The sequence below is a fragment of the Salvelinus fontinalis genome, chromosome 11 (assembly GCF_029448725.1).
Source record: "Salvelinus fontinalis isolate EN_2023a chromosome 11, ASM2944872v1, whole genome shotgun sequence".
Taxonomy (NCBI): domain Eukaryota; kingdom Metazoa; phylum Chordata; class Actinopteri; order Salmoniformes; family Salmonidae; genus Salvelinus; species Salvelinus fontinalis.
This window is the reverse complement of record NC_074675.1, coordinates 36,189,586-36,216,143: the sequence shown is the minus strand read 5'-3', so window position 1 is coordinate 36,216,143 and position 26,558 is coordinate 36,189,586. Positions and strand designations below refer to the sequence as shown.

The following is a 26,558-nucleotide window of genomic DNA, read 5'->3' as shown; positions in this document are numbered from 1 at the left end:
TGGGCAAATCGTGAAGGAGGCATTTGCATTCATATTACATTTTTTTCTGCAAGAATATCGTCAAATCTGTATACTTGGACTTTGAACAAGCTTTTACAGTATTAGTAGCCATATTATAAGTTCAACATTTGCAAAACAACCAGTTTTCATAACTTCATAACTCTGAATATTCTTATAATTTGTGTCCAAAAGTTAAAGGCATGCTGTCGTACAAGATTAGTAGCTACATTTCACGACCGATACAAGGTTTCTGGGTACCCCCGTAAAGCCTAGCTCTTTGGCTATCTAGCTAGCTTTGTTTGACCCCGATTGGTCCTTATTTGACAAAGTTAGAGTTGTTCAAGTGAAGACCGCCCGCGTCATCGGCGTGCCATGAAGGCATCGCTATCTCACCAAATATGGTGTCCTATAGGATATACTACACCCCTAATGATATAGTGAAGTCTGGTTACGTTCTAGGATCTCTGAGAAATACATACAAACATGATTTGACTGGTTGAAACAACGTATAGGGTTAGATTTTCAGATTTCTTTCTTTGCAAATTGAACAAGTGGAAATACAAAATCGATCATGCATGCTATATGGACCTTTTTAGGATATGAAAAAGGATTCTATCTAACAAAATGACACTTCATGTTATCTCTGGGACCCTTTGGATGATGAATCAGAGCAAAATGTATGAATTTAAGAACACATTTAACCGTCAGAGGTGAATTTATCAAACCTATCGTGGTGAAAAAGTGTTTCGTTGTTAGGAGCTCTCTTCAAGCAATAGCATGGCATTTTTTCGCAGTAATAGGTACTGTAAATTGGACAGTGCAGTTATATTAACACAAATTTAAGCTTTCAGCCAATATAAGACACTTCTATGTACCGACATTTGTTGTTTCTCTAAAATCTGCGATCGTAACAAGGCTCTGCATGATTTACAACTTTCCCGTTGACCGGACGCCTTTCCTACATTTGCAAACATTTCTAAAAACCTGTTTTTGCATTCTTTATCAAACAATTTGTCATTGTTGTAAATTTCCTTAGGCTGTCTGCTTGAAATTTTTGATTTCATAGGGAAGCTTCTCTCTCTGTCTACAGCATTATAAACGGGTTTGCTCTGCCCTTGAAGTCGGAACACAAACAGTTCCTGGTTCGAGTCCTGATCCCTCTACACACAGCCAAGTCTCTGTCCATCTTCCATGCACAGGTCAGTCACTCTCTCTGTCTCTCTCTGACTCTGTCTCTCTCTGACTCTGTCTCTGTCTGTCTCTTTCTCTCTGTCTGTCTGTCTCTGTCTGTCTTTGTCTGTCTCTGTCTGTGTTTGCCTGTCTCTCTGTCTGTCTCTCTGTCTCTGTATGTCTGTCTATCTCTGTCTGTGTCTCTGTCTGTCTGTCTCTGTCTGTCTCTCTGTGTCTCTCTCGCTCTGTCTCTCTCTGTCTGTCTCTCTCTCTCTCTGTATGTGTCTGTCTGTCTCTCTCTGTCTGTCTCTGTCTGTCTCTGTCTCTGTTTGCCTGTCTCTGTTTGTCTGTGTCTCTGTCTGTCTGTCTGTCTGTCTGTCTGTCTGTCTGTCTGTCTGTCTGTCTGTCTGTCTGTCTGTCTGTCTGTCTGTCTGTCTCTGTCTTTCTCTCTGTCTTTCTCTCTGTCTGTCTCTCTGTCTGTCTATGTGTCTGTCTCTGTCTGTCTCTGTCTCTCTCTCTGTCAGTGTCTATGTCTGTGTCTCTCTGTCTGTGTCTGTGTCTGTGTCTCTGTATCTCTGTCTCTGTCTGTCTCTCTGTCTCTGTATGTCTATCTTTCTCTCGCTCTATCTGTCTCTCTGTCTATGTCTGTCTTTCTGTCTGTATGTGCCTGTCTGTGTCTCTGTCTCTGTCTCTGTCTGTGTCTGTCTGTGTGTCTCGTCTGTCTGTCTGTCTGTCTGTCTGTCTGTCTGTCTGTCTCTGTGTGTGTTCCCCAGTACTAAGAGTTAAAGGTGCGCTATGGAGAAATAATTTTCTAAAGTTCTCATTTACAACTGCGCCTGGCCAAGATAAAGCAAAGCAGTTCGACACATATAACAACACAGAGTTACACATGGAGTAAAACAAGCATACAGTCAATAATACAGTAGAAAAATAAGTCTATATACAATGTGAGCAAATGAGGTGAGATAAGGGAGGTAAAGGCAATAAATAGGCCATGGTGGCAAAGTAAATACAATATAGCAATTAAAACACTGGAATGGTAGATTTGACAGTAGATGAGTGTGCAAAGTAGAAATACTGGGGTGCAAAGGAGCAACATAAATAAATACAGTAGGGGAAGAGGTAGTTGTTTGGGCTATTTATAGATGGGCTATGTACAGGTGCAGTGATCTGTGAGCTGCTCTGACAGTTGGTGCTTTAAAGCTATGCTGAGTGATAAGTGTTTCCAGTTGCAGAGATTTTTGTAGTTCGTTCCAGTCAATGGCAGCAGAGAACTGGAAGGAGAGGCGGCCAAAGGAGGAATTGGCTTTGGGGGTGGCAAGCGAGATATACCTGCTGCAACGCATGCTACGGGTGGGTGCTGCTATGGTGACCCGCGATCAGAGATAAGGTGGGACTTTACCTAGCAGGGTCTTGTAGATGACCTGGAGCCAGTGGGTTTGGTGACGAGTATGACGCGAGGGCCAGCCAACGAGAGCTGGCCTTCTCGTTGGGGGCCAGTTATGTGACAAAACAAGGAATTATAGTGTGGAAAATCATTCTATAATCTAAACAGCTGTGAAATATATTTTCCATAACCAAAATAACTCACATTTCTATGTGCATTTGGTTGGGTTGCCCAAAAAGTTACACATTGCAGCTTTAAATATTAAATGAGAGAGACTGCATTGTGCACCCATGACCACTAGAGACCGGCCTGGAGTCACACTACAGACTGAAAGCACATCCAGCTGTGATCACAACTCACACTTTCCTCTTATAGACACACACAACCAGTATCTGTGAATGTGTGTCTGTGTCAATGTGTAGGTTTCTATATATGTATGTGTGCTCTATTCAATCTGTATGTTTGCATCTCAGCCTTGGTGTGTGTGTGTGCATATATATGTGTTTGTGAATGTGTCAGTGTTTGTGTGTGTATTCTGAGTATAAACGTCAGCTTGCCCTACATTTCTCTCTTCAGACTCCATGTATTATTTATTAACACACACAGCACGGCCTGCCAAACACACATGCTCTCTCGCTCACTCGATCTGTTTCCCAGTACTAAGAGTTAAAGGTGCATTATGGAGAAATAATTTCCTGGTTGCTAAAACTCTACTACTTCACCTAATTTCAGGTTATGTGACAAAACAAGCAAGTATAGTGTAGAGAATCATTGTACAATCTGTACAAAGCTTCAGAACGGGAACCATAGAAATAGCGCGCACAGAACAGATCTACCGCTTCATTGACTTGCTTTCAGAATGACAGATCTATAACTCACATTTCTATGTGAAATTTGTCAGGTTGCCCAAAAAGTTTCATATTGCCTCTTTAAATATTAAATGAGACTGTAATGTGCACCCATGCCCACTAGAGACCGGCGTTGAGTTACACTACAGACTGACTGACTGCACATCCAGCTGTGATCACAGCTCACACCATCCTCTTATACACACACACAACCAATATCTGTGAATGTGTGTCTACGTGTAGGTTTCTATATGCGTATATGTGCTCTATTCAATCTGTATGTACTTGTATGTGTGCATCTCCTCCTTGGTGTGTGTGCATATATGTGTGTGTGTTAGTGTGCATGTATTCTGAGTCTAAACGTTGGCTTGCCCTGCATTTCTCTCTTCAGACTCCATGTATTATTTATTAACACACACAGCATGGCCTGCCAAACACACAAACACACAGTTCCCTCAGGGAAAGAGCATGGTTAGCAAACCCCATTCACTCCAGCTAGGATCAGCTCAAACTGCCCAAATAAAAACCATTAGCAGTGCTGGTAGGTTGGTTTATCTCAAGGGTATTCAACTCTTACCCTAAGGGGTCCAGAGCCTGCTGGTTTTCTGTTCTACCTGATAATTAACTGCATCGACCTGTCCCAGGTCTAAATCAGTCCCTGAGCAGAGGGGAACAATGAAAAAAGCAGTGGAACTGGCTTTGACTTCCAGAGTTGAGTTTGAGGGGTCTATTTGGTCTGAGAGAACAGTATCTGTTTTCTTACTACAAATGTGCCTCTATCTTTTTAAAGGGATACTTCGGGATTTTTGCATTGAAGTCCTTTATCGACTTCCCCAGAGTCAGATGAACTCATGGATACCATTTGTGTGTCTCTGCATCCAGTATGAAGGAAGTTTGAGGTAAGTTTTGTGAGCCAATGCTAACTAGCTTTAGCACAATGACTGGAAGTCTATGGTATCTACTAGTATGCTAGCAGTTACCATAGACTTCCAGGCATTGCGCTAACGCTAGTTAGCAATTGAGCTAACTGTTGTTAGCAAATACCTTCAATCTGCACGCAGAGACATAAATGGTATCCATCCTCTGGCAAAGTAGATAAAAAGGTTTCATTTTTAAAATCCTGAAGTATACTACATTATTATTATTATTATTATGACCTCATCACTGAAAGATAAGATGTTTCCCTCTACAATACCCACTAGCCGCACAGGACTAATGAGAAAAGAGTGTACAAGACCAGGCACTAAATCAGACTGAGGGAAAAAGAACATCATCAATGATGTACTTTTTTTACACAGAAGATCATACAAAATGATTGCCTGATGATCTTCTTAATACCATTCTGATTTCAGTCACTTCAAATCATACTTCCTTCAGATTGAAAAACGATCAAAAATACTGTCAGACTGATTTGTAATTGACTGTCATAGCCCCAATATCAAAAATATTTTGATATCAAAATGGGGTCGCTGGCCAAAAAAGTTTGGAGCCCATGGTCTAGCTGGTTCTGTTGGCAGACCAGCGAGGTCTAGCTCAGGGGTATTCAACTCTTACCCCACGAGGGCCGGAGCCTGCTACTTGTCTGTTCTACCTGATAATGCATTGCATCCACCTGGCGTCCCAGGTCTAAATCAGTTCCTGATTAGAGGTGAACAATGAAAGAAAGCAGTGGAACTCAGAGTTGAGTTTAAGGGGTTTAGCTGGTCTGACTAGCATGGTCTAGCTGGTTATGCAAAAACACAGCGAAGGCTGGTCACCAGCAAAAACACAATCAAGGCTGGTCACCAGCCTATGCTGGTCTATGCTGTTTTTTTTCATCAAGTACGGGGGGGAACAATGGCTTGTTTCTCAAATGGTACCCTATTCCCTATATAGTGCACCACTTTTGGCCAAAGCCTTTGGGACCTGGTCAAAAGTAGCGTACTACTGATAATAGGGTGGGGCTTCTGGTTAAAAGTAGCCCGTGGTTTAGACCAGTGTTTCCCAACTCCAGTCCTCGAGTACCCCCAACAGCATACATTTTTGTATTACTCCCTGACAAGCACACCTGATTCAACTTGTCAACTAATCGTCAAACCCTCCATGAGTTGAATCAGGTGAGTTTGTCTGGGGCTCCAAAACAAATATGCGTGTGTGTGTGTGTGTGTGTGTGTGTGTGTGTTTGTGTGGTTCGGGGTACTCGAGGACTGGAGTTGGCAAACACTGGTTTAGGCTGCTGTATTTACATTTTTAAAGTCACCAGTTGTCACCTCTTATTAGCCTGGAACTACAAACACCATAAACTCTATCCTAACAGACTACAATACCGATAATCCCTCACCTAACAACAGAAAACAACTCTGTATTTACCCTAGGCTTGTCACTAATCTGACTTTAATACTTTAAACGCTTCAACTCCTGTCTTATTTTAATCACTGGTTCTTTCCTGCTTTTCTCATTCATCCCTCCCTCCATTCACCCTCTACCTCCGCTCCAACCCTCTGTTGATCTTTCCATATAATGTGCATAGGGAGTAAGGGATGGAGAAAGTCAGGGATGAAGAGAGAAAGAAAAGTGAAAAAGATGGAGAGAGAGGGGAAAAGGTGAATGGGAGGCAGAGAGGTAGAAAGTGAATGAATTATAGAGAAAAAGAAAGCGAGACAGATAGTAAGGAAGAAATATACAGAGAGAGAGAGAGAAAGGAGAGGTATAAGCTCTATGTCATATACCCTCAGGGCAGGCTGTGACATCACTCCTTCCGAAGTAAACACACACACTCCGTCGCCATGGTGCCCACTCGCCATGGCAACGCGCCTAGGCGGAGGGGCACCAACTTGGAAAACGTATCTTTCCGATCCTTAGAGCAGTAATCCGGTGGGATCAGGGTTTTACATCCCATTGTATTCACACTCTAGGGCAGGGTTTCCCAAACTCGGTCCTGGGGCCCCCCCTAGGTGCACGTTTTGTTTTTCCCCTAGCACTACACAACTGATTCAAATAACCAACTCATCATCAAGCTTGGATTATTTGAATCAGCTGTGTAGTGATCTGGCAAAAAAAAAAAACTTGCGCGGGGGGTGGGCCCCAGGACCGAGTTTGGGAAACCCTACTCTAGGGAACATGTGGGTGTGTGTGTATGGGTGTGTATTCTGACTCTTGGGAATGCCACAACAAGAAAAAACTACAGATTACTGCAATACCACTGCTCATAACACAACACATGGGGTGTGAGTGTGTGTAGTGTTTGTGTGTGTGTATACACACACAGTATTTGAATGTGTGTGCGTGCATGCGTAAAATACAATATTTTAGTGTGTACACAGTATACAGTACTCCCAGCTAGCCCATTTGATTCCTTGGAAGTTGTTGGAATGTACGCTTTTGGTTTCCCATTGGTTCTGGGAACAGTCTCCTGACTGGTAAAACTGAATGTTTTTAAATGTTCTGGGAACTTACATTTTTAGGTTGCAGGGAGGTTCTGAGGACATTTTACTATGGTTCCTTGAAAGTTTTCCTGATAGGTTTAATTAACGTTCTGAGAACCGGAATTAAAGGTTATTTGGAGGTTTTTTAATAATTTCCTTTAAACTTTCACTGAATGTTTCAATAAGACTTTTAATAGCACTGCTAGCCCAGCTGGCACATAATGTTCTGAGAACCATATGTTTGTCAGAGCTTGGTGAGAGCATGGTTGTCCAATGGTTATTTTGCATACAACCTTCCCACAACATTCTGGGAATGGTGCAGGATACCCAGCTAGCACATAACGTTCTGAGAACCATGTTTCTCAGGTGGGAATTTCAGTACTTCATCATAAAGTTTTTTTACAGGTTTTACATTCCTATTTAAAGTAATGTTCTCTGAACGTTCAGAGAACGGTAAGATACCATGTTCTTCTGTGGGAATTTCAGTACTTCATCATAAAGTTTTTTGCAGGTTTCCTTGTGGTTCTATTTAAAGACATGTTCTCAGAACATTAAGAAAACGTTCCATAAAAACCACAATAAAACATGAAGAATGTTATTAAAAAATATATACATTCTTTTCAGCGTCAGCAAAACTCTCTCTATCCTCTATTTTGTTAAGTGTGTTCAGGTGTGTTAGCTGCGCCCACTAATTGCCCACACCTGATCTTAATGAATGCTCGTTTCCTTTGAAATGGTCTCTGATTGAATATACTAAAATGAACAGCTTTGTATGAGTTAAAAAACATGGCATCCTAGCTCCATCCTGGTGGCGCAGTGGACAAATTCCTTGGATAGAGAACAGACGATCATTGGTTAAAATCTCACTGATGCCGTGCCACAAGAAAATGATATGTTTTTGCATGAATAATGCCTAAACAGATGAAATTCCATGTGTTATATCTGTGCTTGGAGTTCAACACAGTTAAGCTAGCAGTGTTATTAAAAGTCTTATTGAAACATTTTCTCAGAACATTATTTAATTACCTTCAAATACCCTAGAATTTCCATTCTCAGAATGTTAATAAGACCTCCCAGGGAAACTTTCAGGGAACTATAGTAAAATGTTCTCAGAAAACATTATGCGGAAGTACTGAAATTGCCACAGAAGAACGTTAATTCTTAACATTATTTCTTAACTATTTGAGAACATTCCCAATGTCAAACCAGTTGGAGAATATTCCTAGAACATTATCAAACTGAAATTAAATATAACCATGGTTGAACTTTTAGGAAACGTTCTCTTAATGTAATACTTTTTTTTTTGTGAAGTTCCTTAACCTGTCTAGGATCAGCGTGCCGCTAGCGGCACACCCCCCCCCCCCCCCACTGAAAAACCAGTGCCGCGAAATTCAAAAAAAATATTTTTTTTAAATATTTAACTTTCACACATTAAAGTCCAATACAGCTAATGAAAGACACAGATCTTGTGAATCCAGTCAACATGTCCGATTTTTAAAATGTTTTACAGGGAAGACACAATATGTAAAGATGTACATCTATTACCTAAAAACACATTAGCATAATCCACCATCTTTTATTTGTCCACCAACACCAGTAGCCATCACCAATTCGGCTAAACTAAGATATTTATAGCCCCTAACCAACAAAAAAACTCATTAGATGACAGTCTGATAACATATTTATGGTATGGGATAGGTTTTGTTAGAAAAAAGTGCATATTTCAGGTAGATGGCATAGGTTACAATTGCAATATTTCAATATTTCAGATTTTCTAAGTGTCTTACAGCGAAAACACAATAAATCGTTATATTAGCATAGCACATAGCACATAGCAGCCCAGCATTGATTCTAGCCAAAGTGAGCGATAAAAGTCAACATCGCCAAAAGATATAAATTTTTTCACTAACCTTCTCAGAATTCTTCCGATGACACTCCTGTAACATCATATTACACAATCCATATAGAGTTTGATCGCAAATGTTTATATTTAGCCACCAAAATCATGGTTAGACAATGTGAAATGTAGCTCAGCTGGTCAGAAAATGTCCTTGCGCCACTTAGACAGTGATCTACTCTTATACATAAATACTCATAAACGTGACTAAAAAATATAGGGTGGACAGGGATTGATAGACAATTTAATTCTTAATACAATTGCGGAATTACATTTTTTAATTTATCCTTACTTTTCAATACAGTTTGCGCCAAGCGAAGCTACGTCAAAAAACATGGCGTCCTAAGCCACTAAAATGTTTCGACAGAAACACGATTTATCATAATAAAAATGTCCTACTTTGAGCTGTTCTTCCATCAGTATCTTGGGCAAAGGATCCTTTCTTGGGAGTAATCGTCTTTTGGTGGAAAGCTGTCCTCTTGCCATGTGGAAATGCCGACTGCGTTCGGGATGAACTGAAAAGCGTGCCCAGCTATTCACATCGTTTCAAAAATAAATGTCCCAAAATCGCACTAAACGGATATAAATTGCTATAAAACGCTTTAAATTAACTACCTTATGATGTTTTTAACTCCTATAACGAGTGAAAAGATGACCGGAGAAATATAACAGGCTAAACTAACGCTTGGAACAGGAGCGGGTCGGTGTCCAGCACGCGCGTTACGCACCAAGGAAAGACTTGCTAGCTACAGGGTTTTTTAATTTATAGGGCCTGTGAACGCGCAATCGACCCCATTGGAATCGTCATCACGTAAAGGCATCCAGGGGAAGACGTAAGAAGTGTCCGTATAGTCATAGCAATAACAGTGCCCTTTTAACTGACTTCAGAACAGTGGCCAACATTTCTGAAATCTGACTCCATGTCAGGGAAATTGCTGTAGAATGGGCTCTGTTCCACTTAGAGACAAAATTTCAACTCCTATAGAAACTATAGACTGTTTTCTATCCAATAATAATAATAATATGCATATTGTACGATCAAGGATTTTGTGGGAAGCCGTTTCAAAAATTACCCGATTAGCATAAATAGTCTAAACAGCGCCCCCATCCCCAACAGGTTGCTGAGCAACTATACGCCGCCATTCCCAGAAAGTTATGGGAAGGTTGAATGCAAAATAACCATAGGACAACCATGCTCTCACCAAGCTCTAAGAAACATATGGTTCTCAGAACATTATGTGCTAGCTGGGCTGTGTGTGTGTGTGTTAACCTACTGTATGTATCTACCACTCTACAGCTGGCGTACTGTGTGGTCCAGTTTATGGAGAAAGATTCTACTGTCACAGAATACGTAAGGAACACCTTTTCGGTTGGAAAATTACAGTAACTTTCCTAAAAATCCCAGGCCTTCCAGAAATCCTGATTTCAGGATTTCCTGCATATTCCCTACTGATTCCAGGAATACTCCAACCAGGATTTTGGGAAAACCTGGGAAATTCGGATTATCGTTTACCGGAATTTTGCAACCTTACTGTTGTTAGTCACTGCTCACACTGGAAGTTCCAGTATACATAAAACACTGTAGCAGGACTTTGCCTCTGTTTGTTTTCTATTCAGATCATACGAGGGCTCCTCAAATACTGGCCCAAAACCTGCACCCAGAAAGAGGTGAGACATCTTTGTGTGTGTATGTTTTTTTATAAACTCATGGTGTGATTCTCTCATATGTGTGTGAGGCTGTGCATGTGCATCTGTGTGTGTGTGTGTGTGTGTGTGTGTGTCTGTCCGTGTGTGTATATTTGTGTGCATCTGTCTCTTCATCTTTGTGCGTGTTTTTCTTTGTGTGTGTGTGTGTGTGTGTGTGTGTGTGTGTGTGTGTGTGTGTGTGTGTGTGTGTGTGTGTGTGTGTGTGTGTGTGTGCATCTGTAGGTGATGTTCCTAGGGGAGATAGAGGAGATACTGGATGTGATCGAGCCATCTCAGTTTATCCGTGTTCAGGAGTCTCTCTTCAAACAGATCGCTGCCTGCATCTCCAGCCCACACTTCCAGGTACACACACACACAAATTAAAATTAAAGCACACACATGCACGCACGCACACACACACACACACAGATCTCTGCCTCCATCTCCAGCCCACACTCCCAGGTTAGGCCATGCCCACCACATCTGGGCAGCCAATCCCCTGTCCTCTCACATTGATCTAACAAACTGCAAAGGACAAATTCTATGGACAATAAAGATTTGTTGTACTGTAATACACTGAGTGTACAAAACATTAGGAACACCTACTCTTTCCATTACTGACTTACCAGGTGAATCCAGGTGAAAGCTATGATCCCTTATTTATGTCACTTGTTAAATCCACTTCAATCAGTGTAGCTAAAGGGGAGGAGACCGGTTATAGATGGATTTTTAAGCCTTGAGACAATTAAGACATGGATTGTGTATGTGTGCCATTCAGAGGGTAAATGGGGAGAGAAAAGATTTAACTGCCTTTGAACGGGTTATGGTAGTAGGTGCCATTTTGTATCAAGAACTGCAACGCTGCTGGGTTTTTCACGCTCAACAGTTTCCCGTGTGTATCAAGAATGGCCCACCACCCAAAGGACATTCAGCCAACATGGCACAACTATGGGAAGCATTAGAGTCAACATGGGCCAGCATCCCTGTGGAACACTTCCAACACCTTGAAGAGTCCATACCCTGACGAATTGAGGCTGTTCTGAAGGAAAAGGGGGGGTGCAACTCAATAGTAGGAAGGTGTTCCTAATGTTTTGTACAGTCAGTGTATATAACCTAAGCTTTCTCGTTCTTCCTCCCTCTATTCCCCTTCTGCTCTCCCTCCATCCATCCCTTCCTCCTTCTTCCTTCCTTCTCCCTCACTACTTCTCTCTCTTTCTCCATCCATTTCTCTCTCTCTCCCCCTCATCACTTTCTCTCCCTCCCTCTCTCCATCTCTCTCTCCCTCCCTCCCTGCTGTAGGTAGCAGAGAGGGCCTTGTACTTCTGGAACAACGAGTACATCCTGTCTCTGATAGAGGAGAACTGTCAGGTGATTCTACCGCTGGTCTTCGCCACACTCTACAGAGTGTCCAAGGAGCACTGGAACCAGTGAGTGACCTCTACCCCTTAACCTCTAACCCCTAACCTTTGCTCTTTAAGTCTGTATGAACTGTGAATCTCTGCAGATATACCTCTTTAACCCCACCTTCACTCGTTTTCTGTCCTTCTCTCTTCCTCACCTCTCCATCTCTCTCTTTCTCTCTCTTTCTCTCTCCCTCCATCCCCCTCTCCCTCCCTCCATCCATCCTCTCTCTCTCTCTCTCTCTCTCTCTGCAGGACTATAGTCTCTCTGATCTACAACGTTCTGAAGACCTTTATGGAGATGAACAGCAAGCTGTTTGATGACCTCACTGCCTCTTACAAAGTGGAAAAACAGAAGTGAGCGTGCGTGTACTAATATGTGTGTATAGCACCCCTGTTTCTCATCCTCCCGTCTTTCTTTCTCCTTTTCTCTTTGTGTTCACTTGCATTCAATTCAAGGATCTTTATTGACACGAATGTTCCCTCTAAGCTACAAGCATTCGCAGGTGCGCAGCTCGCCGGGACTGCCCCGCAGAAGAAATATCAGCCCGCGCAGAGAAGCACGAGATTGAACTTCACTCAACTTCCTACAGTGTTCCTCCTTAGTTAACACTATTAACATTTCGCTTTCCTGTGGGAATTGTGATCGAATCAACGCAACATTAGCCATTTTCAATGCAACATACCGAAACAAAATGAACTATGCAAGACTTAGTATGCAAAACTAACTATGCAAGAGATTTTGTTGTAGGCAGAACATTTCAGAGTAAGATTCTATTGCAATGACACGCACGACTTAGCCCGTACTCTACACAGACTGGTGCGTCACAACCAATCAGAGCTGCAGTAGGCCTATATGCAAATAGGCCATTGCTGTATATGGATCTGTGCCATTCACTTTGTACTGGACTGTGTTTACAGCATGAGTGGTCATGTGTAGATACGCTTGTTTTAAGATCAAAGCGAGAGCCACATGTGCACATTTGTTCATATCCTTTAAGAATTAGTGAATTATTAGCCCAGTTATTGATAATTTGTAGTCAGCAATGGGCGAGTGATTACTTCCTACAAGAGCACAAAACGTGTATCTTTGAAAAACGAGTTGGGTAAAGAGCATATTTTGTCTTAATTTTGGTAAATTGAGACCGTCTTGAATTAGCTAAATTGCCAATAAGGCAAAGGGTAGAATAATTTGTCTGATTCTCTGTAATAATAATATGGAAATAATAATGCATTTTATTTTGTAAAGTGGTTTCTTGCATCAAACAACAAGACAACATTTTCATTCACCTCCTTGTCTGAAGGATAAGTGGATAAATAGGTTAATGTCAAGCCCTGCATGTTTTTTTTTTTAATCTCATGGAATGTAAATCTCATGGAATGTAATGTACATTGAACACCACACATTGGCTTCTACTGTTAGAACAGATATTTCCATGTTAAAATGGTATGGGATGCATTTTCTCATTTGAAAGTTGCATTGATTAGCATCACAAGTCATTATCTTCAATCAGTCAATCAAATGTATTTTATAAAGCCCTTTTTCCATCAGCAGTTATCACGAAGTCCTATATAGATTATCTTACATTTCTCTGTCTCAATCCCCCCCACAACTTGACACAACTGTGGGAAGCATTGAAGTCAACATAGGCGAGTATCCCTGAGGAACGCTTTCGACACCATGCCCCGACGAATAGAAGCTGTTCTGAGGGCAAAATGGGGGGTGCAACTCAATAGTAGGAAGGTGTTCCTAATGTTTTGTACACTCAGTGTGTATATAACCTAAGCTGTCTCTCTCTTCCTACCTCTTCCCCTTCTGCTCTCCCTCCCTCCCTCCCTCCATCCATCTCTTCCTCCTCTCTCTCTCTCCCCCCTCAAGGGAGTTGAAGAGGGAGTGTGAGCGTGCAGAGCTGTGGCGGGGGCTGGAGGAGCAGCAGGAGAGGAGACTGCAGATCCTGGGGGAGGCCAGTCGCAATCAGAAGAACCTCCAGGAGAGAGGGGAGCCTCCTCAGCCCTCCTCCACACAGACGGCATTCCCTGAGCAGCCAAACCCCGAGCTCAGCGGAGCCTCTTCTAACACCTAGAACCAGACAGCGGAGGATCAGTACCAGGATACATAGAGTACTTAGAGGACATACAGAGACAGTATGGACATAGCCAAACACACACATGTACACACGAAGGAGCAGACGCACACGCTCAAACACACACACACACACACAAACACACACACACCCACACACACACACTGAGAACGTACACATGAACACACACATAGTCGCACACAGGCATATACTGTATACACACACACACACACACACTCATGCAGAATGTAAACAAAATATGAATCAACTCAAACAGACTGACACTCACCTACATTGAAGTGCAAACACAGCCCTCTACATACTCACTGGAAGACTACCCACACAAACTGCCCATCTTAAACAAGACATATTTTTCTCTCTCTCACACAAACACACACTCACACTCACACTCACACTCACACACAGGTACTGGTTCTAGCTGTCTAGGTTTTGACGTGGAACCGTTTTCCCGGTTCTCCGACAAAGGACTTTATACCGTCCCAAAAGATACAGAGGAATGATGACGTGAATGCTACATAATATTGTTGCTTCTTCTTCTATTATTCTCTACTGTACTACTACTACTACTACTACTGATGTTTTTATATATATATATGTCTGAATATTATGATTATAGTGTTGGTGGGAGAATCTTTAGTGTAGAACTCCTAAAGCTTTAGCATAACTAGAGCATGGTCCAAATCACACCCTATTCGCTACAGAGCGAGTGCACTATTGGCCAAATGTAGTACACTATATGGGGCCTAATCCCCATATTGTAGTGCAATACTACTGACCAAAAGCAGTGCACTATAATGGGGAAAGGGGCTACTTCCCAAATGGCACCCTATTCCCTACATAGTGCACTACTTTTGACAAGAACCCTATGGACCCTGATCAAGAGTAGTGCACTATTTAGGGAATAGGGTGCCATTTGGGACGGACCCAGTGTATGATTTTGGGCGACCCCTAATCTCCTAAACTAAAACAATGTTCTGATACGTCATTATTCATGTCCATTCATAATTGGGCATAGAGAGAAGTAAGAGAGTCAGAAAACCATGTTTTTCTAGTAATATTCAAATTTGTTTTGGATAATGTGTGTATTGGGGTTGTGTCCTAAATGGCACCATTTCCCTATGAAGTGCACTACTTTTGACCAGGGCCCATAGAGCTCTGGTCAACAGTAGTACACTATATAGGGAATAGGGTGCCACTTGGGATGCGGCCTCAGTCTACCATCTGTGGGCTCAGTCTACTAGTCCTTGATATCACACAGTCTTACTGTACTTCTGTGCATCTTATTATGATTCATTCGTTTGATGAAATTATTTTGAATTTGTTTGAATATTTTTATGTTTTTGTGTGTTCATTTTGGCGATATCTGATATTTATGATATTTTTTTATTTGATCTCTGTAATTGTGACCTTATTGCAGGAAGTTGGCAAAGATGAGACGTGTTTGTGTGTGTGTGTGTGAGAGAGATGGCGAGGTCATGGAAGTGTGTGTGTATGCGTGTATGCGTGTGTGTGTGTTCATGTGTGTAAGATGCAGAGGTGATGGAAGTGTGTGTGTGTGTGAGAATTCAGTCTGAGTGTAACAGTGACAGGAGATGTGTATAGACAGAGTGATAGAGGGAGAGAGGTGGCATCGATCCCTCTTTCTCTCTTCTCTCCCTTTCTCTCCTTTCGTGGGAACAGGATTTGAATCAGAATGTAACACTTTTGATTGATTGTGAATCTGGAGGTTTTTCTTGCGTCTCGTTACCAAGACAACCAGACCAGCAGCCTTCAACACTCTTTTAACTGTTTTTAATTTCAACAAAACAAAAAAGGACATAAAGAAACAAACCTCACTATCGTTAAAACACTTCCTGAATTTTGCAAGTTACCCATAATTCCCCCATTTGTCAGTCAGTCAGTTCACTGGGAGAATAATCTTCCTGTCCCCTATTCTGTTCTAGAACGAAAAGAATCCTTCCGGAAATCGGGAATTCCGGAATTGGAACGCAATTTATCAACTGAAAGAAGAGGTTCCCGTCAGTAGAATTATAGAACAGCAATAATAATGGAATTGAATATGTACACATAAGTAGCATTGCTAAACTGCAATTGCAGTGTCCTCCTGGTCTGGTTTGTAGGCTATCCATGCTCAGAAACATAGAAACGATTGAGGATGACAATGTATTTTTTTTCGGGGACCAACAGCTGGGTAGATGAATGTACAGTCAAGTTAAACCAGGATTGTAGAAAGGAAAAGATGATGTGCTAAATTAACTTCACTTTGAGAAAACAATGGAGTGTGTTTGTGTCATTTTTTAATGGTCTCTTGTGTAATCTCTCTCTCTCTCTTTTGTCCCTATCACTCCATCCATCTAATGGGGCATAGATGTTAATTCCCCTATTTAGGGTTCTGGACTGGTTCCAACTGATATATTGCTGTACAGAGCGCTCTGTGAATTTCACAGGGTTCAATGCCTTATAGTGCCAGCAGTGCTGACTTGAAGTGTTAGGTTTCACACCATACATTTGCATAGGGAATGAGTGTCACATTTTCTGTTCTATCCAGACAAAGCAAATCCGGTAATCATCGTTTCATCTCGCTGTGATATTCTCAGACGAATTTATAGCTGTCAACATTTAAAAAAAACTTGAAATAATTTAGTAGAATTGAGACCGAACACTTTCTCTTGGTCAAAGAGGGACGAAATTGTGTCTCTGCGTTGCTCAGGCGACGCTTGGCAGGAAATGCTCTTTTGTCAGTTATATGAAATGTGGCCAAATTTGTCTCATATTTATTTTACATTTATAAGAAAGATTAAATCTTTTCTAATTTGATTGCTACTATATTTAGAAAGCATTTAATTAATTCCTCCACTTTTGTTGAATAGGGAAAAAATCATGTATGATTTTTTATATTTTAATAATATTTGTACTATGTATTTGAGCTTGTGTTCTCATTACTAGTAATTATTTAGTGCCATCTCATGACTTCTATTTAGTCGGAAATCTACATTCTACATCTAAATCTACACACACACTATCTACTTCTCTCTCTCTGCCTCTCACTCGCTCCCTCTCATCCTTCACTAATTTCTCCATCTCTCTCACTCTTGTTCTCACACACAGACACACACACATAGAAGACCCCCCCCCCCCCCCCCAGGAGTCGCCAAGTTTAAGGGCATTTCGTTATAATTGCTATGACGTCGGAGTGTCCGTACAATTTAACTGGACTAAAAGCAAAATCAAAACATTTGTTCTGAGATAGGGCATATTCAGACAGTGGAGACGATGCTAAACTGTTGTTTTTTATAATTAAACTAGTCTTTACATAGCCTACCAAACAGATTTGTATAGTCTACTTTCGTTGTTGGTGGTTATCTTTATTTTGACAATATTTGTGAAATGTTCAATTATTTGTTGCTCCTTTAAAATAGTTGAATCCTTTTATTTTCTTGTAGTTAACAGACACTTCTCATGACGATGATGTTTATTGGTACTACGCGTGTCACTCCAGGTAATTTGAGCGCATGAGGACCATCAGCCTTGCTGTCGCCATTAGACATGTTTTCAGGTACATTTCTGTACGCGAACAAAACAGACCTTTGATTCTGTTGATAAGACAACGAAAGCAACCAGTAGATTGTAGAATGCAGCATAATTCTAATAACACATCTACATCATTGACGTAAATGTTTAGAAATCAGTTTAGCTTACAATTTTAATGAAATAAAAACGTTGTATAACTGATGGACATTTTATTTCCTTTATCATAACAAGAACTTATCACTGTACTTGTCTAGTTGCTCAGGCTCAGCACAGAGATCTCTTGATCGGCCGTGCAGGAATCATGACGTACGCTAGGGGGAGTTCTATATGTTTGTCGTGTCAGAACAGAAGAGACTTCAATAGTTTGACTTACCTGTCTTACATGAAGCAAGATTGAACTGATAGTAACTTATGTGAAAGTTACCGTAAATTATTACAAAAATGTTGTTGACCAGATGTAGACCAGATGTAAATTTGATGTATGAGTTTAAAATGTATTGAGCCATCAGACCATTCTCATCATCACTTCTCTCTCTATTCATCTCTCTCTGTCTCTGTCTCAGGATTTTGTTGCCCCGCTAACTCTCTCTGGCTACATTTACACAGGCAGCCCAATTCTGATTTTTTTTTTTTGCTAATTGGCATTTTGACTGCTGCAACACCTGGGAGATAGGTAAACAGGACAACAAACACATGCACACACCTGGACACTTCCTTGAACAAAGAGAGGGCTTTTTTGAGCTGCTGTAGAACTCCTCCTCGCTTGGTCTGCCTCCGATTGTGTATGTGTTTATTCTCGCTTGCTCTATAAGTCGTCCCACGTCTTGCCATCTCATCATATCATCTTGCCATATCTCACCTTATCAAACAACAATGATGTATCATTGGCAGGGTTAATAGGGTGGTTATGTTGTTTCTGTTGCCCTATAGAAGTTGTTCCCGGAGCCCCCCTACATCCAGCGGCACCACCATGTGTGTTCCTACGGGCGTACACGCTATCTGACGACCCACCTGCCAGGCTGCCAGCTTCACGTCTCCCCCCTTTACACCTAGAGCTGTGTGGGGAGTGTATGTGTGTGTGAGATATATGTCTCACCCCTCTACCCTTATCCTCTCACCCAGCAGTGCCACTACTGTCTGCTTCACACAGGACACTGAGGGAAAGGAGTATGTGTATTGGTTGGGGTGTAGGGGAGGGGAGCAGGGATTGTGTGTCGGGGGACCAGGTTGTGTGTTTGTGTGAGAGAGAGATTGAGGAGATGAGATGTGTGTGTGTGTGTGTGTGTGTGTGTGTGTGTGTGTGTGTGTGTGTGTGTGTGTGTGTGTGTGTGTGTGTGTGTGTGTGTGTGTGTGTGTGTGTGTGTGTGTGTGTGTGTGTGTGTGTGTGTGTGTGAAAGACCAAGAGGGTTTCATATTGCTGTATGTACACTGCTGTAGTGTTATAACACAGAAAACTTCTTTAAAATCTGTTGTAATCTTTTCAATTTTTATTTCATCAACACTTCCAACATTCTTTCTTGTCACTCATTTACAAAACATCAATTGTTCAAGCTCATTAATATAAATAAAGTTTAATGTACATTCTTTTGTCTCTTAATGTCTGGCTGTGTAGTGGACATAGAAATATAATTAATAGAACAGAATTGGAACTTCTGACCATGGCAACTTGATTGGTAAACACTCAAATTGGCTGCCAGTCCACCCATTGATTAGAAAGTGGATTCTAGTTCTACTCATTCTAGTTCTGTGGTAGGGGCTGTATAGCAGATCTATGTAGAGTTATTTATTGTATTATCAATCTAACTGGCTGTCAGTGCCTACGTATGCATCCCAAATGGCACCCTATTCCCTTTATAGTGCACTACTTCTGACCAGTCCGCTATGGACTGTATGCACTACAAAGGGATGTGCACTACGAAGGGAATAGGGTGTTAACTCATACAGGGTCACAAACTGTCTTCTCCTGTCTTAAACCAATGTTTTAACCAACAATTCTTAAATAAAGCAACGTTATAAAAAGTGTTTCTCAAGTCTTTTTTCCCTGCTCCACCATTCCATTCTAGGCATGCACAAACCTCTCTCTCTCATATACAGTACATTTGATTGACAGATTGCTCTCCTTGAGACTCTTATACCAGTCCTCATACAGTTTGTTGCATGTTCCTGCGGCGACGGTGGCATCTCAGTAGCGTGACTTGCGACACATGTCGCAGTGACAGGCCCGCGCCGTCAGGATCTTAATGTCGTTGTGATGACGAGCACGAGGGCAGTCCAGACGAACTTTGATCTTAGGGAAATTAATACAATTTATATCACATTTTTTACATTTTCAGACATGTCAAGTGACAATGTTCCAACCAAATAGGTAATCAGGATGACATACCCTTACCCTACGTGTGTGTGTGTGTGTGTGTGTGTGTGTGTGTGTGTGTGTGTGTGTGTGTGTGTGTGTGTGTGTGTGTGTGTGTGTGTGTGTGTGTGTGTGTGTGTGTGTGTGTGTGTGTGTGTGTGTGTGTGTGTGTGTGTGTGCATATACTCTACCTTTGCGTCTTTGCGTCTTTGCAGTGCAGTATTTCAAGGCTGAGATAATGTTGTGTGTGTCTCTGTCTCTGTGTCCATACTCTACCTTTGCATCCTTGCTGATGGTACAACATCTTGACGCTGAGGTGATGTTGTGAGTGAAGTTAGATGCCACCAGGACAGAGTAGCGTGAGGGAAAGGCACTGGACTCACAGTATCCAACACAGGCATACACAACATGGGTTCCCTTACATGTCCCACGCCGGTCACTGCGGATGGTCACGTTAAATGCTGCAGGAGCGGAGAGGAAAGAGGAGAACAATTAATTTAAACAAGTAATTGACCAACAACAATTCAATTATTTGAATTACATTTTGTATGTTTTTTTTCCTGTGAGCTCAATGCGCACATTGCACAGATTCTCTAGAGATAAATTAGATCCAGCCGGAACTGTGACGATGTAATAGGGAGTTGTTGTTTCCAACAGGCCAATATTCAACATAATTACCACATGTTATTCGCTAAACTAACTACAATGACCATAATCCATTGCGCATCTAGTTGTCCAGTATGTGTTTCTTTTATGCCTGCTATGGGAAGAGACAGAAGAATGCACAATAGTGAGGGGATATAGATATCAGCTGTTGCTTGGTGAGGTGTCCCTACCTGAAACTGCAGTTGAAGTCGGAAGTTTACATACACCTTAGCCAAATACATTTAAACTTAGTTTTTCCACAATTCCTGACATTTAATCCGAGTAAACATTCCCTGTTTTAGGTCAGTTAGGATCACCACTTTATTTTAAGAATGTGAAAGGTCAGAATAATAGCAGAGAGAATGATTTATTTCAGCTTTATTTCTTTCATCACATTCCCAGTGGGTCAGAAGTTTAAAGACACTCAACTAGTATTTGATAGCATTGCATTTAAATTGTTTAACTTGGGTCAAACGTTTCAGGTAGCCTTCCACAGGCTTCCCACAATAAGTTGGGTGAATTTTGGTCCATTCCTTCTGACAGAGTCAAGTTTGTAGGCCTCCTTGCTCGCACACACCTTTTCAGGTCTGCCTACAATGTTCTATAGGATTGAGGTCTGGGCTTTGTGATGGCCACTCCAATACATTGACTTTGTTGTCATTAAGCCATTTTACCACAACTTTGGAAGTATGCTTGGGGTCAATGTCCATTTGGAAGACCCATTTGCGACCAAGCTTTAACGTCCTGACAGATGTCTTGAGATGTTGCTTCAATATATCCACATAATTGTCCTTCCTCATGATGTGTGCACCAGACCACCACCACCACTCATCAAGTGCACCAGTCCCTCTTGCAGCAAAGCACCCCCGCAACATGATGCTGCCACCCCCGTGCTTCCCGGTTGGGATGGTGTTCTTCGGCTTGCAAGCATCCCCTTTTTTCCTCCAAACATAACGATGGTCATTATGGCCAAACAGTCCTAATTTTGTTTCATCAGACCAGAGGACATTTCTCCAAAAGTACGCTCTTTGTCCCCATGTGGAGTTGCATACCGTAGTCTGCCTTTTTTATGGCGGTTTTGGAGCAGTGGCTGCTTCCTTGTTGAGCGGCCTTTCAGGTTATGTCGATATAGGACTCGTTTTACAGTGGAAATAGATACTTTTCTACCTGTTTCCGCCAGCATTTTCACAAGATTCTTTGCTGTTGTTCTGGGATAGATTGGCACTTTTCACACCAAAGTACATTCCTCTCTAGGAGACAGAACACATCTCCTTCCTGAGCGGTATGGCTACGTGGTCCCATGGTGTTGATACTTGCGTTCTATTGTTTGTACAGATGAACGTGGTACCTTCAGACGTCTGGAAATTGCTCCCAAGGATGAACCAGACTTGTGGAGGTCTACAATTTTTTTTCTGAGGTCTTGGCTTATTTCTTTTGATTTTCCCATGATGTCAAGCAAAGAGGCACTGAGTTTGAAGGTAGGCCTTGAAATACATCCACAGGTACAGCTCCAATTGACTTAAATTATGTCAATTAGCCTATCAGAAGCTTCTAAAGCCATGACATAATTTTCTGGAATTTTCCAAGCTATTTAAAGGCACAGTCAACTTAGTGTATGTAAACTTCTGACCCACAGGAATAGTGATACACTGAATTATAAGTGAAATAATCTGTCTGTAAACAATTGTTGGAAAAATTCCTTGTGTCATGCACAAAGTAGATGTCCTAACCGACTTGCCAAAACTATAGTTTGTGAACAAGAAATTTGTGCAGTGGTTGAAAAACAAGTTTTAATGACTCCAACCTAAGTGTATGTTAAATTCCGACTTCAACTGTACGTGGTCTAAGTGATTGATAGTTGTATTCAGCAGTCATAAAAGAATGCCTTATTTACTATGAAGAACTGTGAAATAGTGATTTTGTCAGACAGCATAAGCAACAGCTCGATAGAGATGAAATGATGTATTGGAATGAAATAATAAAGTCATCAAATAAAACGAATGTAAATATTTTATTAAAGTAAAGTCATGTGAATAAATGATGGTTTATAAGTGATAAGTGATAAGCAGTTAAACAATTAATAGTTTTTTTTCTGTGTTGTTACAGCATTCAACTCTGATTGTTTTTTATTAAATGAACCAAAACCACCTCAAAAAGCAATAATCACTCAGCACGAGTGTGTTTATCTGTAAAGTGTGTGTGTGTGTGTGTGTGTGTGTGTGTGTGTGTGTGTGTGTGTGTGTGTGTGTGTGTGTGTGTGTGTGTGTGTGTGTGTGTGTGTGTGTGTGTGTGTGAGAGTATATATTTTTATATTATGTGTGTGTATCTGTATATGTCTGTGTGTGTTAGACTGACGGTATAGATGGCAGCCAGGTCCTGTGCTGAGCTCCTCGTAGCTGAAGTTGAATGGTGACAGCAGCAGCAGGGTCAGCAGCAGCATTAGCACACATAGGTTAGAGGGCACACACTGAGACATGATGACAAAGGACAGTGGCCTGCATGGGACAAACAGAACAAACAGAGAGAATAATTCATATAAGTTGGAGTTGCCATGCCTCGAAGTGTGTGTCTGTGTGTCTGTGTGTGTATATGGTCATTTGCACTGTTTAGTCTCAGCCAGTGTGTTTAGGTGATTGTTACCCTGTTTCAGTGTGTGTGTGTGTGTGTGTGTGTGTGTGTGTGTGTGTGTGTGTGTGTGTGTGTGTGTGTGTGTGTGTGTGTGTGTGTGTGTGTGTGTGTGTGTGTGTGTGTGTGTGTGATAATCATTCCTCATTTGAAAGCAAAATCTATGCAAAAAGTCTACATTAAGTTATGAGAACAGATATAACGTCAGTATTCGGCCCCAAGTGCCCAACGTGGAACTCAAGTTTATCCATCATATTCTGTAGGCCTACATGCACGAATACGTATGACAAAACTAAATATGTTACTGAATCACTTGACAAAACCCTTAGTATAAATGTAAGAATAATGTGTAGACTAAGTAAATTCCTACAAGATCAGATTTATCTGAAACACACCAATCCACTATTTTGTGGCCAAAACACACAGTATTTATTACATACTGTATACACTATTTGCAGAACTTAAGTTATTGTATTTTACTTAGTGAGATGTGGCTCATTAAAACTTTCATGCAACATATATTGACAGAGACAGACAAACATCCACTGACACACACAAACACTCAATAATTTATACACAAAATCTCGCCAACACAATAATGTATCTAAAAGCCTGAATATGTAAAGAAAATACAAAATTGAGACGATTAACAAGCTGTACAAGTGAGAACAACAATTATCAGGTGTGTGTGTGTGTATAAGTGTGTGTGTGTGAGGTGATGGTGTTACCTGTTAAGTTGTGGTATATGTTTTCTTCAGCCCAGGGGAGTCAAGGTGAATCGGCAGGGCAGCAGCGTCGACAGGTGTGTGTGAGTGTGTGTTTCCTACCTCACACACGGCTATATGTAGCTCCTCAGGTAAACGGGAGAAGAGTCTAAGTCACTCCTTTGGTCACACCCACAACAACCTCTTTTTCTCTCTCGAAGTGTGTGTGTTTGTGTGAATGTGAGAAAGTGTTTGAGTGTGTCTGGACCCCTCCTTTTCTTAACCTTCACTCTTCACTCCTAGTCTCTCTCTCTCTCTCTCTCTCTCTCTCTCTCTCTCTCTCTCTCTCTCTCTCTCTCTCTCTGTCTCTCTCTCTTTAGATTAATTACGTCGTTATATCCCAAAAATGTACATTTATTTGGCGTGTTTGTTTCAGAAAAACACCGGTTCTAACTCGCCCAACATGACTACACATTATCTAATAAGTTACCTGTAATCTTGCTCCAAACATTTCAAACAACTTTCCTAATCCAACTTTAGGTATTTTAAAGAGCGATGGGAGGAGATGAGAGAGAGAGAGAGTGTGCGTGTGTGTGTGTGTGTGTGTGTGTGTGTGTGTGTGTGTGTGTGTGTGTGTGTGTGTGTGTGTGTGTGTGTGTGTGTGTGTGTGTGTGTGTGTGTGTGTGTGTGTGTGTGTGTGTGTGTGTGAAAGACCAACAGTGTTTCAAAATGTTGCATGTACACCACTGTAGTTTTATGACACAGCAAATCTTAGGGCAGCAAACCTTATATTCAATTTTCGCCTGAAATGATAAACCCAAATCTAACTGCCTGTAGCTCAGGAACTGAAGCAAGGATATGCATATTATTGGTACCATTTGAAAGGAAACACTTTGAAGTTTGTGGAAATGTGAATTGAATGTAGGAGAATATAACACAATAGATCTGGTAAAAGAAAATACAAAGAAAAAAACTAACGTTTTTTTTCTACCACCATCTTTGAAATACAACAGAAAGGTCCCAGTTCCAGCCATCACTCTGGTTGTAATTCCGAGGGTGTCTACAAGATGGAGGCAGTGTATGTGCAACATTTCAGATGGATAACTTGAAGTATGAGAAAACTTTATGACATTTAGTGTGAAGTCACCCAAGTACATTTGGGCAAATCGTGAAGGAGGCATTTTTTGTCCAAATGTTAAAGGCTGGCTGTCGCACAAGCTTAGCAGCTACATTTTGCGACGGATACGGGGTTGTCGGATATTCTCGTAAAGCCCAGTTCATTGGTTATCTAGCTAGCTTTATGTGACCCCGATTGGTGCTTATTTTACAAATTTACAGTCAATCAAGAGAGGACCGTCCGTGTCATCGCCGTGCCATGAAGGAGTCGCTATCTGACCAGATTTGGTGTCCTATGGGATATACTACACCCCTAATGATATAGTGAAGTCTGGTTATGTTCTAGGATCTCTGAGGAATACATACGAATGTGATTTGACTGGTTGAAACAACGTTTAGGGTTAGATCTTCACAGATAACTTTCTTTGCAACTTGAACGAGTGGAAATACAAAATCGATCGTGCATGCTATATGGACCTTTTTAGGATATGAAAACGTATTTTATCTAACAAAACGACACTACATGTTATCTCTGGGACCCTTTGGGTGATAAATCAGAGCAAGATTTCAGAATTTAAGTACACATTTCACCTTCAGAGGGGAATTTATCAAACCTATCGTGGTGAAAAAGTGTTTTGTTGTTAGGAGCTCTTCTCAAACAATAGCATGGCATTTTTTCCCAGTAATAGCTACTGTAAATTGGACAGTGCAGTTATATTAACAAGCATTTAACCGTTCAGCCGATATAAGACACTTATATGTATCGACATTTGTTGTTTCTCTAAAATCTGCGATCGTGACACAAGGCGCTGAATGATTTACAACTGTCCCATTGACGGGATGCCTATCCCTAAATAATATATCTATATTTTAATTAATAAAAAAATCTGTTTAGTGATCTTTTTTCCATTTTTACTTCCAACATTCTTTGTCACTTATTTACAAAACATCAGTTCTTCAAGCTCAAAAGTTTGGACACACCTACTCAATCAAGGGTTTTCTTTATTATTCTATTGTCTACATAGTAGAATATTAGTGAAGACATCAACACCTTGAATTAACACATATGGAATCATGCAGTAACCAAAAAAGTGTTAAACAAATCAAAATATATTTTAGAATTTAGATTCTTCAAAGTAGCCACCCTTTGCCTTGATGACAGCTTTGCAAACACTTGACATTCTCTAAACCAGCTTCATGAGGAATGCTTTTCCATCAGTCTTGAAGGAGTTCCCACATATGCTGAGCACTTTTTGATTACTTTTCCTTCACCCTGCAATCCAAATCATCCCAAACCATTTCAATTGGGTTGAGGTGGGGTGATTGTGGAGGCCAGGTCATCTGATGCAGCACTCCATCACTCTCCTTCTTGGTCAAATAGCCCTTACATAGCCTGGAGGTGTGTTGGGTCATTGTACTGTTGAAAAACAAATGATAGTCCCACTAAGCGCAAACCTGATGGGATGGCGTAACGCTGCAGAATGCTGTGGTAGCCATGCAACTTCTTAAGGATCGGTGTCTTGCTAGCGGGACAACTTCCGATGAAACTGGAGGGCACATAATTAAAAAAAAATCTAATAGTCATTATGAATTTTAAACATTTCGGTACATATAAGTGTCTTATATCGGCTGAAAGCTTAAATTCTTGTTAATCTAACTGCACTGTCCAATTTACAGTAGCTCTTACAGC

The 26,558-nt window shown here is 41.2% G+C and overlaps 2 protein-coding genes across 3 annotated transcripts in view; one reads left to right on the top strand and one right to left on the bottom strand.

Annotated features, from left to right (window-relative positions):
- Positions 1-16,172, top strand: part of LOC129865643 (serine/threonine-protein phosphatase 2A 56 kDa regulatory subunit beta isoform) — a 55,497-nt gene extending 39,325 nt beyond the window's left edge. The window contains exons 7-13 of one of the 2 annotated variants that reach the window (XM_055938576.1): positions 1,091-1,199; positions 10,004-10,057; positions 10,324-10,374; positions 10,636-10,755; positions 11,692-11,819; positions 12,048-12,149; positions 13,672-16,172. In XM_055938576.1, the coding sequence (XP_055794551.1) occupies positions 1,091-1,199; positions 10,004-10,057; positions 10,324-10,374; positions 10,636-10,755; positions 11,692-11,819; positions 12,048-12,149; positions 13,672-13,876 (769 nt within the window). In that variant the 3' untranslated portion in view covers positions 13,877-16,172. Of the gene's footprint in view, positions 1-1,090; positions 1,200-10,003; positions 10,058-10,323; positions 10,375-10,635; positions 10,756-11,691; positions 11,820-12,047; positions 12,156-13,671 lie in introns of both variants that reach the window. The other variant, XM_055938577.1, reaches the window with a different exon arrangement.
- A 3,438-nt stretch (positions 16,173-19,610) lies between these two features.
- LOC129864832 (glycoprotein hormone alpha-2-like) lies at positions 19,611-22,899 on the bottom strand. Its single transcript, XM_055937115.1, has 3 exons — positions 22,779-22,899; positions 20,055-20,239; positions 19,611-19,715 (listed from the first exon to the last, which is right to left on the bottom strand). Exons 1-3 carry the CDS (start codon positions 22,897-22,899, stop codon positions 19,611-19,613), a joined length of 411 nt encoding a protein of 136 aa, XP_055793090.1.
- Between the last annotated feature and the right edge of the window lie 3,659 nt (positions 22,900-26,558).

Excerpts from the sequence above, each read along its gene's own strand:
- LOC129864832 (XM_055937115.1), bottom strand. The coding sequence starts at position 22,899 with ATGTCTCAGTGTGTGCCCTCTAACCTATGTGTGCTAATGCTGCTGCTG. Across the intron at positions 20,240-22,778 it reads ACCTGGCTGCCATCTATACC|CATTTAACGTGACCATCCGC; the intron begins GTCAGTCTAACA and ends CCGCTCCTGCAG. Across the intron at positions 19,716-20,054 it reads CCATCAGCAAGGATGCAAAG|ATCAAAGTTCGTCTGGACTG; the intron begins GTAGAGTATGGA and ends AATTTCCCTAAG.